Here is a 12,812-nt window from a genome sequence, read left to right on the forward strand (position 1 = left end):
ACAGGTAAACATACGTGTATAATAATAACAATGGCAGATACCACGGTTGCATGTTTGCATTAAGTAAAAATTTACTTTACTAGCATTGATTGCTTTTATTTGTTGAGGGTTGACATTAATTTACTGATGTAATTTAGTTACTGGTCCCATGTTGTACGATTTTGACTAGTTTAACTTTGTACAGTTACATGATATTGAGTGGTTAATTTTAGTTGTGTGTTCTATTTATATCCGATAGTATAGCTCCAATTCGATCAACTTGTCCCTGACAGTCTCAAGAGCTGTGAACAATATATTTACACAAGTCTATTTATGGCCGAATGAAGTATCATTTCGATCTAAGACGTCAGCAGCAGAGAAACCCATCCTTATTTATCATGTTTATTTTGAATCTCTAGATAATGCATTTTCGATAGAAGACAATAAATAGAAATAGGGCATACATGTATAACAAACCATATTTTAACGAATTGAGCTAAGTTATAGATATAATCTTACGAACAAAATTTATATTGATAATGTTTATTATCGCTATTTCACGAAATTTTCCTTTGATCTTACTGACTGATAATTTCCTTTCTCAGCATAGTAGAGTGATATGAAAAATTATCGCTAGAAGCTAAGGGCGCACGTGCTGCTGTCAATGAAATTAACAACATCGTCATAGGTAAAATAGCGATAAACAGATTATCATTGGTCATCTCAACTCGATTGCTTTTCTCACTTTCGCCGTACCGGCTGAAGCGAGAAAATTAATCTCGTTGAGATGACCAACGATAATCTATAAAAACAGCATTAGTTAACAATATCTGCACAGCTTACACCCAAATTTTGCAACATTATTCAACATTATCTTATGCAGCTTTTAAGGGTTACTTTCCCGACAACCAGTCATTGAATATTTGTAAAGTGATCTTAAAGTATAACTTACTTTATAAATAATTTAGATGGAGGGTAACCATGAGTCTTCTTACATGTATATCGTCGATGACATTTTCATATATGATGTTTAAGATATCGACACTCTTAAAAATTTTGCCAAAACTATCAGTTGTGCTGCTATGTAACGATACAGTTTTTTCTTTTTGTTTTCCTGGGGTTTTCGATTTTCTTTTTTTTTGTGACAATTTAAAAAAAAAATATTTTGACTTTAAAAACTCCTAAATACATGTATATTTCCATCAGGGGAAAAATCGTTAAACAGGAAAGGGAGTTGTTGATGAATTGATACAATCTTTAATCGATGCATAATTGATATAGATCACGTTGAATTTATAAACCGTGTTTGTCTCATAGTTCTGACTTCACTTGATCACGTCCAGTAGCAAACATTTCATAAGTACATTGATGTCCAAGGTTAATTGGTTACATACATGTAACATTGTAAGGTTTGGTATGTATTAGTCGACCATATCATTAAAACTTCAAATACCATTTACTGAGATGGTTATTTGTTCTTAAAATGAAGCTTACTTTACAACCAAAGAGTTTTCCGAATGGGTAATTGTCTTTATGTTTGGATCATGAATTCAGAATATGATTGTGATATTAGCCTTTTTGTGCTGATGCGGCGTAAATCAATCACCAATAAATCAAGCAATGATTGTGATACAGTTAATCATTACTATTTTTCGCTGAACGTCCAGCGACACATATTTTATGTGTATTCACGACATGGTGGATAACTTGGAAATTTGACTGCAACTGAAAAATGAAAGTATCTTTGGTATTGTATTGCATTAGGTAGTCAATAAATTAACCTTTTGGAAATAGACAATTGAACATGCTGAAAACTTGGCAATGCACACGTTTGACATTAACTATAACGTCCCTATTCTTATCGAACAAGGATGTGTAAATACATCCCACGAACTGAAAAGGGAATCCCCTCTAGCCACAGGCAAAAATGTCTCAGAAAAAAATACCTATATACCTTAATGTTATATATAAGGGTTTATACTGCACACGTTCTATTTGAGCAGTCAAAATGCGTTGACTGTATATTTCTATGTCATTGACCCGATATCACTTATCCTCATGAATATTAAAATAGTAGAGCCAAAACTATATTTAAATATTCATGACGAGCGCTTCAACCTGTCCTTGTTTCCAATGTTTACAACGAAGCGTGGAAAGACTCAAATTTGTTTCTTTTACAATTGTTAGAAAAACATATTTCACTTGTTAATTTTTTTGGTTTAAAACCTATAAGTCATTATGTTTTACGCTTATTGTTGATATTTTAGTCCATACTCATACTCAAACGAATTCGTTCACCAACGATTGGTTTCAACGGGTAACTTAATGTACATTTCATTGTGCTGTATGTTTCTCCGCCAGATGTGAGGCCTTTTTAAAGGGGGATTTTTTCCAATATTTAAATCAAATAAATAACAATAACACAATAAACAACAATTGAAAATGTGTAGATTGTAGTATAAAGACAATATATAATAATAGTGTATTGACTTGAATTATCAACGATATAAGGATTCGGCCCGAAACGGAGAAAAAGCTCGGCAGAGCCTCGCATTTCCCCGTTTCTAAGCCTCGTCCTTATATCGTTGATTTGTCAAGTCAAGACACTATTATTGTCTATATATACTTAGGTTTTTTTTAGAAACAAGTGCCTGTGCCCAGACTCGAGTTTTCCGAATTTTTAATTATTGTCTGTATATGTTCCTTCACGAGAAAAACTAAAAAGTGTTGTAAACAGCAAATTGAACAACAGACACGAATGTATAGCAAATTTGTACCGTATTGATACTTTCAGAATGGAACATACTGACAATTGAGCAATAACAAATTTGTTGGAAAAAAATGATACTAAATCATTAACTGCCTGAAGTATATGCAAAGATTTTCCTCTGTAAGTGCTGCGCTTTTTCATAAAAATGAATAATGCTACAATATTGATATTGATAATGATTTCAATTTATTTCAGATGAAACGGGCTATCTTCACGACCTCTTTCCGTCATGTTTTATACAAACAAAAGTTGCCACATATTCGACAGACAGATAGGAACAAACCGTTATGTATGTCAAGACTCTGTGTTTATGCCTCAGTTCGAGGTATCGCTTACATGCCACACATTCCCGCGGATTTCAAGGATGATCAACTACATAGGAAGTTGATGTCAAACGAAAGATTACCGGAATATTTCAACTTCTGTGGTGATATCATTGACCAGTGGGCAGTTAGCAAAATTGTAAGTGACAGCATTTATGAAATATGGCAATAGTCGTGGGAATCTGTGTTAAAGCAATAATACATGATGAAAACTTATTTTCATAGTTTAGTATTACATATATTTTCACAAAATAGGGCCTAGGTATATAAACTATAGGCATTTTGACAATTGAACTAAAATAAAGAAGTGGGCAAAAGAAAAACATCCTACAAGAAAATAGAAAAAAATATATGAATTTTTATTATTATCATAAGGTACAATAAGTGGGAGGATTTGAGGCTATTTCTGGAATGATATTCTACCCAAACTCCTCATTTACAGTACTTTTATCATGCGCTTCTATTCCACTTTCACAGAGGAATCCAAACCATCCAGCGTTTTGGTGGATTGATGATAGCGGTAAAGAACTGTGATGGACATTTTCGGAATTAAGTCAGCTTTCTAAAAGGTACCATTATGTTTTTTTTTATTAGGGTAACTAATTGTATAGTTTTGTTATAACTGCATTGTTACAAAACAAAAATTTACATTTACGCCGCATTTTCGCGACTGTCCCAAGTCAAGAACCTTTGGACTTTGTTAGTCTTGTATGTTTTTTTTTTTAATTTTTGTTCATTTATATGTTTCGGAGTTTATTGTGACGTCCATTTTCGCTGAACGAGTATACTTTTTTGTTTAGGGGCCAGCTGAAGCCCGCCTCCGGATGCGGGATTTTCTCGCTGTGTTGAAGACCCATTGGTGGCCTTGGGCTATTTTCTGCACTTTGGTCGGGTGTTTGCGTTTGTGTTTTATACATGATTTTTATAATGTATGACGTGTACTTGATGCATTTTAAAATATTAAAAATATTATAAAACATTTAGATACCGATTCATTTGATATCGAATTGAACAGCATTCAGTTACAAATTCAATTTTTTGTATCATTTTATTACTCAGTTTACAATTTTTAGAGCAGCTAACATACTTCAGAATCATTGTAAGTTGAAAGTGGAAGACAGAATGATTGTCCTTCTACCTAAATTCCAGAGTGGTGGATTATAAATTTAGCAGCAATAAGAGCAGGTTTGTAATTTCCAGACAATTTAGAGACAAATCAGCTACTTCTGTGACACCATCAATGTTAAACATCCCAGGTTTACTAACATCAATGAATTTGTCCTATTTCATTAAAAATAATTTAATTCGTGTATTGAAATAATGATTACAGAATTTTTAGATATTCTTATTCAAAGTTAAAACATAACTACATAAATTTTGAAAAATGAATAAATTTGATGAACAGTAGATTTACAGAAAAAGACCGCTATCATACATTGTATCAGCACAAGAACGCTGACTGCTGGGTTGGTGCGAACCGTCCATAGACTGAGGCATCGATGGCGTGGTTGTACAAAACACATGAAAGATGCCAAGCTAAACAAATATACGCAAATACATAAGACTATATATCAAGGGTTAATGCTCGTCTCAAGAGAAATCTTTGTATTACGCTTGGCGTAGATCGACTCAAATGTACTAAGAAGATATACTGACATATTAAGTACAAATGTAAGGATAAACGCGCAATCATTTCCCTTCCTAACCTTTGTCTCAAATTCGAAGCAACAATAATCAAAGCACATTTATGACTTCATTTTTAAATTGAAAAAAAAGACATAACAAAATTTAATTTGATAATATTTCAAAATAACTTACATGTTTAAAAGAGTCTTGAAGTTCATCGCAGTACGTTGGATTAATAATACTTCATCATCTTCATTGATTCTTGAAGTTATTCGGATTTTTTTTTAATAATTGATGCGTTATTTCATGTGGAAATAACAAATAATATGTTAGATCCATCCTTTTGTTAGAAATTAAGTAAGCGGAACAAAATTATATATCACAATCTTGAAACATTGACAATGTATTTTATCGTACAAAAGAGTGGTTGCTATGGTTACGTTTTGTATACAAATTAAAAGAAAAACGATGAAAACTATGTATTATACCCAAATCAGCAATAAATGAAAGTATAATTTACCCATTCTATTCGCATTTTTGGAGAGTCTTCTTCGTTATATGATAGAGATAACAAAATATTTAATTATACATTTGGAGCTATATGACCAAAAATAAAAAGAATAGCCAAGACCATCTAAGGTCCACTTTGCCCCAGGAATTTACCATTTTATGATTGAAAACTAACGAAATTTGAGTGATATTCAGAATTTATCAAAATGTGCGTAATAAACTATATGTTAATGGTAAATTCTGAAACATTGTTTAAAGGCGGAGAGTTCTCTCGAGAACTTACATGTAATTACCAATGGTATCAAACCAAAATAAAACGTATAGTTATAAAGACCCATAATAATTATAATTTAAGAAGCTTTTCCCCATCTTCCTTGCAGCGTTTGCTATAATTGAATTCATGCGGTGCGGTTGATGCATTGAAGTTAAATATAAGATGGCTATAAGCTATTTTAATGTATACATGGAAACATTTCGTACAATTACTATAATTAAGCAATTACTTAAATACAACGTTTCATAGATTCACTTCTTACACGTTATGTCAATGCCGCGGATGTGGATAGAAGTGTGGTGGTGATGACTTGAGGGAGGGGGTCTGATTAACACTTCACCTTAAAAGGTATCGTATTATAAAAACATGAACAGAATAGTGTACTGGTTTTCGTTTTTGTTTCTTGCTTCATTTTGTTGTTGTTACTTTGTTTATGCTGAAGGTCGAAGATACATGAAACTACTACAGAATAAAAATGAATTAATCGGCATTTTTGTATTCTTTTAAATGATGAACATGTTTTTCAAACTACTAACGATATGTGTGGGCTAGATAATTGAAATGAATAAACATGTCTTCTCAATCTTATTTATTGTAGGAATTGTTTTAAGCCCAGGAACAATCCTTCTGAGATCTAATGACATTAAACATAGAATTAAATCAGCAGGTGCTAAATTAATTGTAGCAGATGCTTCAAGCGCAGACAATGTGGACCAGGTAATGCAATTAATTTACATTTTAACACTGGTATTGAGAGCTGGTTAGGACGTTACCATGACTGCGACATTTCAAGATTAATTAAATTTCGTTTCACCTGTGTTTAATCCGTTTGTATACAGACAAGTACACCTAGTTTATACGGGTTTCTCCGACACTTAGACAAAAAAAAAATCACGTGCAGCCAGCATGTTTCAAACTATGTAAGGTTTTGTTTATTAAAAAATTAGAATTTGTTTTACATGTATTCATAAAACAGGAAGTTCAGATAACGTCTCATAATGATAAAGTGGTACCAAACAATACTATCTAGTGATTTTTATTGCCGAACAAATCAAATGAAAAAATAAATATGTTCTTCATATGTAAATGGTGTGCTTTTTGTAAGCAAACAGGAAATTTACGTGTGTCAGTGCTGTCAGTGGTTTTGTATTGGTTTTCTTAATGTTTTTGTTTTTAATTTACGAATAACAAACTCCGAAACAGTGGTAACGTCCTCCTCGCTACGCTACGTTAACTTTTAGCAAAGCAACGTCACCGCTGTTTCGGAGTTTGAATTTATGACAGATATCTTTATCTCAGTTAGTTATATAAATTCACAAATTTCTAGAATCGATGTCATTTAGATCTTGATATTTTATGGACGTTTATGTATTGCTGACGACCCCAAATGTATGCTGACCTCTAGACGTCTTTGCTTATTTGTGTGATTGGGTTGCTGTCTCATTGACGTATACCCAAGATCTCGTGCTATAAATGCATGTATGACATGCAGTTTCTGTGTGATAAAACACACTGCGAAATGTATGAAAGATTTAATATGCCTTGTTCGTAGGTACCGACATCTAATAGTTCAATAGATCATTGTTCTCAAAATAAAAAAGTAGACAAATAAATACAGGCTGGGTTGCTGTCTTATTGACCTATATATGCTTTCTACAGCTACATTGCATGTGTTTTCATATCAAACTTAGCGAAACTATTGTATTATAGGCAACCAAAGACTTGGAAGATTGTCCACAGAAAATATTTGTCGGTGACAAGTCAGACACAAGGTAAATGTACCTATTGTTTTGGTCAAATGATATTCATGATCCCTATGACGATGAGAGATGAAATATTCATAATACAACAGATTCAGAAATTTAACATTCTTGGATCTCCTAAATTAAGTTCATTCTTAATTATTAAATTATGCTCCTTTAACTGTTGACATATACAGCGAAGCGTTAATGAAATTCTGAAAAGAGATAGTTTGAAATCAATGTTTTTGTTTAACCTTGTTTATGAATAATGGTTAGCATAACTTTATTTCAGGCCAGGATGGGCACATTTTGGGAGTTTAATGGATGAAGCTCCAGCCAATTTTAAGGTATTCCCGAATGTTTTTTTTTTTGTAAACGATATGTTTTATTTTTTTTTGTATTTTGTTTTTTTGTTTATTTTGTTTTGTTTTTATACATAGAAGCTTCATATTCAGTAAACATATATCGTTATTGTTTATAATCCCAACCTTTACGAAGGATGTAATTATTAGTTTTACGGCCTTGTAGGTAATGGAAATTACTGATGCATACTGACTACCAGATATCTAGTCATTAGAAATTTAAGAAAATCAATACGAAGACAGATCTTACCTTATTAGTTTTATCAATGAGGTTATATTATATATTAGATATAACCTCCTTGGTTTAATGTTGTGAATATGTGTTTTTTTGTTGTGTTTTCTGCTTGTTTGTTTATGTTTGTGTTTTTTGTGTATGTGGTTGCTTTCGGGGTACATGGTCACGGTTAAAAAAAAATAGATTGAATTAAGTACCAGTTCTCGGTTCTTTGTTCAATACAATTTCTTTAAAAATCTATATCTGCCAAAGGATTACTCAATTTACTGAAACGAATGAGAAATCTATTTTCCCAAGTTATCCAATATGACTTGTAAGACACTTCTTAAATAGAACACTAAGTATTGAATAATAACCAAGTTCAGCTACGGTCAACTTTGCCGGATGAAGTTGAAAACTTAGTACAGAATCACTACCGAGCTGATGATACAATCGAGAACCATCTTTATAATTATAGGTTCAAACATTTTCACACGTTAGGCCGTATTTTTATTTCTAGAAATTTTTGTTGTTTGATAAGGTTGTCATTGACATTGACGTACATCTTACATCGCCACATGTCACTATTATTAGCTAGCTTAATAACGTCTTATCTGTTTACCTTAAGGATGTAGTTAGGTGAAATTATAAAAAATCTATAATTTAAAATTGATACTTTAAGTCAGAAGAGCATTAGTTAAGAAACAAAATAAGCTAAAAATATCGATAGGTTATGGAGCTCCTTTTCGAGATATTAATTTTTTTATAAACTGCGGGAAAAGGCTGACTCGGACTTTTACCTTATATTTGCATTGGTAATATTTGGGTCTCAAATTGAAAGAAAAGAAATCTAGAATCTACTTAAATTTTGGTAAATGGCCTTTTATATGCTATTGGAGTCTTATATGAAAAGAAAAATGGGTGTTATGGGGCAAAATATTTTAACCTGTATCGTTCGTAGGAAAAAAAACCATGGAGTCCGATTATCTGACACAAATTCCTAAACCCGACCTAAGTACATCCTTAAGTTTGCCTTGGTATCCTTGTGTGATTCAAAAATATATCCTTTTTGATGTACTTTTTCTGTACTTTTCTTATTTGTAAATTTATTAATATTAAAGCTTTTTAAATTGTAGAACTATTTATTTTTGTGAATTTCAGACGATTAAATCGAAAGCTAGTGACCCAATGACATTGTTTTTCACTAGTGGTACAACGGGTGCTCCAAAAATGGCATTGCATACCCATGGTAGTTATGGATATGGACATTCTATAACAGCAAGGTTATTATAAGATCGTATTATATAGACATACATTGTATGATATGATAATAAAGCATACAATCAATGTATCAAACTTAAGAAACAACTGTTACACTAATATTGTTGTTACTCATCTTCAGAAATGCGGAGAAGTTTACAAGCTCACAGCTTATTGTATGAAACCGCCCCTTTCGACGACTCGAACGGATTGCTTTGATAAATATCGATAACCGCTAAATTATCTGGCTAGGCAATTAGGTATTTTGAAATATTTCCAGAATTAATGGGATTTGTTGTTTTCAAAGTGATTTTGTTTTACATTTTCCTCCTTCAACAATGATAAAAAAAAAACTAAATAAATAAAATCCGTTTTATACAGCATGCTAGCAATCTCATATCAGTTAACTCTTTTGTCCATTAGGAACAAAATTAAAGATAAGTTTGAATTCTATGTATTAACATAATAGATTTTATAGCGATTTTTGTACAGGTTGAAAAAGTCGGAAATGTTAAAATCTTTAGGGTTTTTACATTGCTTAAATAATACTAAAATGTTGCAATCATCTGGATTATTTTATTTTAAGATACTTGTTAGATATAGACCATAATGGTATGATGTGGAATATGTCTGATACTGGTTGGGCTAAAGCATCATGGACTAGTCTGTTTGCACCATGGATCAGAGGAGCCTGTATTTTTATTCACAATTCTGATAAGTTTGACCCAGAAAGAACGCTACAGGTACACGAATTGAAATTCGAAAATGATCTGAAATGAAGTTCCAAGATTTAACAAAAAAAGTTTGAATAACTTCCTTTATCATTTCTCATATAGCTCCATTTAAAAGGGATTATGCATTAATTAATTTTAATTTTCAATTATATATGATTTTGTTAGAGACTGTGATAACTGAAACATATTCCCTAAAATCTGACATGTTTTTCATATTTGTATACCTTTTCCATTTTATAAAATTAAAAGTTACCTCGACATTTATATGTAATATTCCCAGTTTTAATTTTGCTCTTTTCCATTTTTCATTCGATTTTTAATTGTTATAAATGTCATTTTTTAGATTAGTCTTTTTCCAATAATCGTAATTCTTTCTCCTCATCATCTTCATTTATTACAATACAATAATTTCCTTTTAGATTAGAAGATATTTTAGGAGGACATGTTTTTTAATCGGATTATTAATGAAAGAAAATAATTTACCATAATGTCCACAAAGCTTCTCCGAATATATATTTAATGCTCAAATCCAAATAAAGATTAAGTGAATGATTTATTGTTAAAATGTTGCTTGCTAATTGTTTAACTGCAACCAATACCTGCATATTCAGCATGGGAACACTTACAGGAGATATTAGTAAACATTAATGTATTATGGGTGTTACAGGAACGTCATCCTAAATATACCTCACAAGGTTCATGTTTACAAGAAACATTTCCCGTGCACAATATTATGACACATTTAATAGAATAAGAAGATGTGGTGTGATTGCCAATGAGACAACTCTCCACACAGACCAGACCAAATGTCATAAAAGTAAACAACTATAGGTCACCGTACGACCTTTAACAATGAACAAACCCCATTCCGCATAGCAAGCTATATATTGATGAGTTGTAAAAAAGAAAAAAAAAAAATACCGAACTCCAAGGCAAATTCAAAAAGGAGAAGTCCATAAAAACTGACAAAATTAAACGCATTCAATCAACGGAACAAGTGAAAAACAACTGCCATATTCCTGACTTGGTACAGGCATTTTCCGAAGAAAATGATGGGTTAAACCTGTTTTTATAGCAAGCTAAACCTCCTACTTGTATGACATGTAACGTGTGTGGGCTTTCCATGTCTGTCAGAAAACTTCTTCCTATTTTCCAATACTTGCAATTACGAGTGGGATGTCATCGAAAAGTGGAGTAATTTTGTTGTGATTGTGAACTTCTAAAACTCAAGTTGTTTTGTTACATGTACGACTGAGACGCAATCTAATATAGCGTGACTTATACGGGGACCGAACCACGTCCACCCATACCTTAAACGAGCACCAGCTTCACTCAACGAGGGATTTTTCAGAAATACAGAATAGTATGTGTTCTTTTATTACATAGGGTATGTTTTCTTGTAAATGCATATTTTTCTTTGTAGATTTTAGATAAGTATCCTATTACTAATTTCTGTGCACCACCAACTGTGTATAGACATTTAGTAAAACAACCACTTCACAGATACAGCTTGTCGAGAAAGTTACTTTGTGTCGGTGCTGGAGAACCTGTTGTAAGTTGAGAAAATAGAACTTGAAGATAACAAGGACATTTATCAATAATAATATCAAAATAGTTAACACACACAGCCACATATGAAAAACTCGTTTTTGATTTTACTCTCATCAGGCATGTTCAAACTTAAACATATACAAGCCAGGGATGTTTAAATACATAAAAATGTGAGAATCTATATGACCGAAAAGTACCTAAACAGAATAGCCAAATGAATCCAAAGTCAGCTTTACCTGAGAGAGTTGGAACCTTTGTTTGAGAAGCCGTAAACTAGAATTGTATTTCAATGATACGGTGGTTTTCATTTTTAAATGATTTATTTACGCTAAATCATTTTTTGTACATAAATTAGGCCGTTAGTTTTCTCATTTGAATTGTTTTACATTGTCATTTCGGGGCCTTTTATAACCGACTGTGCGGTATGGGCTTTGTTCATTGTTGAAGGCTGTACGGTGACCTATAGATATTAATTTCTGTGTCATTTGGTCAATTGTGGAGAGTTGTCTCATTGGCAATCATACCACATCTTCTTTTTTATATATAGTAATTACAATCAGTAATATAAAACAGAAACTGGTTTGTTACGTACAGTCTATTTGTTTAAATATGATTTATATGAACTATTATTTTTTTGTAAAAGACATATGATGTATTATAAATATTCAATGATGTATTATCTGCATTTTGTAGAACCCAGAACTACTGAAAGAATGGCACGATGGTACTGGTTTGACTTTATATGAAGGTTACGGACAAACGGAAACTGTAAGTATTTTCATTGGCTACAGTATTACACATTTCATCTCTCAAATGTAAAGTATTAAATGAGTATATTATATATATATATATTACATATAACTCGTCTCAAATTTAGCCCAACAATATAAGCTCTCCAAATTTGCGTTAGCAAATTTTTATTCTTCCCTCAGCGGGATTTGAACCCTTGCTTCTGTGACATCGTGGCAACACCGCCTGCACCGTGTCCAGCGCCCCAGACCCCTCGACAACCTAGGCTACATGAAAATATAGAGTTGTTACACAGTATAGTGGCAAGTAGATGTGTGTACTTTTCAGACAGCTATTTTGTCTGTCGTAAAGGATGATAATGTAAATTACCATGCCGCGACATCAATTATAATTTTATTATACTCGTCTAAACATGTGACAATTTTATGTTTTAGTTTGTAACCCGGATTTGTTTTTATCTCTATCGATTTATGAGTTTCGAACAGCGGTATACTACTGTTGCCTTTATTTATGGTTATACAGGGCTAACACCATAATATATATATAACTCGTCTCAAATTTAGCCCAACAATGTTAGATTTTCATTTGTTCTTCCCTTAGCGGGACTCGTGTGACATCGTGGCAACACCGCCTCCACCGTGTCTAGACGTGTATATATAATACAATAAAATTTAAAAAAAAATGATGTGGCGGCATGGTAATTAACATTATCATCCT

At 32.2% G+C, this 12,812-nt stretch overlaps 3 protein-coding genes across 22 annotated transcripts in view; 2 read left to right on the plus strand and 1 right to left on the minus strand.

Moving 5' to 3' along the window:
• LOC127709280 (uncharacterized) overlaps positions 1-4,930 on the minus strand; it is a 141,680-nt gene extending 136,750 nt beyond the window's left edge. Inside the window, exon 1 of the mRNA XM_052214732.1 lies at positions 4,891-4,930. Within this exon, the coding sequence (XP_052070692.1) occupies positions 4,891-4,916 (26 nt within the window). The 5' untranslated portion in view covers positions 4,917-4,930. The remainder of the gene's footprint in view (positions 1-4,890) is intronic.
• The window catches only part of LOC127709276 (acyl-coenzyme A synthetase ACSM3, mitochondrial-like), a 268,456-nt gene that overhangs the window by 124,452 nt on the left and 131,192 nt on the right, over positions 1-12,812 (plus strand). For 6 of the 19 annotated variants that reach the window (XM_052214709.1, XM_052214711.1, XM_052214713.1 and 3 more), the window contains exons 5-11: positions 6,081-6,199; positions 7,193-7,254; positions 7,517-7,571; positions 8,962-9,083; positions 9,647-9,803; positions 11,218-11,346; positions 12,039-12,113. The exons of 7 other annotated variants lie outside the window; for them this stretch is intronic. In XM_052214709.1, the coding sequence (XP_052070669.1) occupies positions 6,081-6,199; positions 7,193-7,254; positions 7,517-7,571; positions 8,962-9,083; positions 9,647-9,803; positions 11,218-11,346; positions 12,039-12,113 (719 nt within the window). The remainder of the gene's footprint in view (positions 1-6,080; positions 6,200-7,192; positions 7,255-7,516; positions 7,572-8,961; positions 9,084-9,646; positions 9,804-11,217; positions 11,347-12,038; positions 12,114-12,812) is intronic. 6 more of the 19 variants (XM_052214721.1, XM_052214722.1, XM_052214725.1 and 3 more) reach the window with 4 other exon arrangements.
• Positions 1-12,812, plus strand: part of LOC127709278 (acyl-coenzyme A synthetase ACSM3, mitochondrial-like) — a 135,186-nt gene that overhangs the window by 51,384 nt on the left and 70,990 nt on the right. Inside the window, exon 2 of one of the 2 annotated variants that reach the window (XM_052214728.1) lies at positions 3,550-3,641. The exons of the other annotated variant lie outside the window; for it this stretch is intronic. The gene's annotated coding sequence lies outside the window, so the exon portion shown is untranslated. The remainder of the gene's footprint in view (positions 1-3,549; positions 3,642-12,812) is intronic. 2 annotated transcript variants of the gene reach the window in all.

The sequence above is a fragment of the Mytilus californianus genome, unplaced genomic scaffold (genome assembly GCF_021869535.1).
Source record: "Mytilus californianus isolate M0D057914Y unplaced genomic scaffold, xbMytCali1.0.p SCAF_7, whole genome shotgun sequence".
NCBI lineage: Eukaryota > Metazoa > Mollusca > Bivalvia > Mytilida > Mytilidae > Mytilus > Mytilus californianus.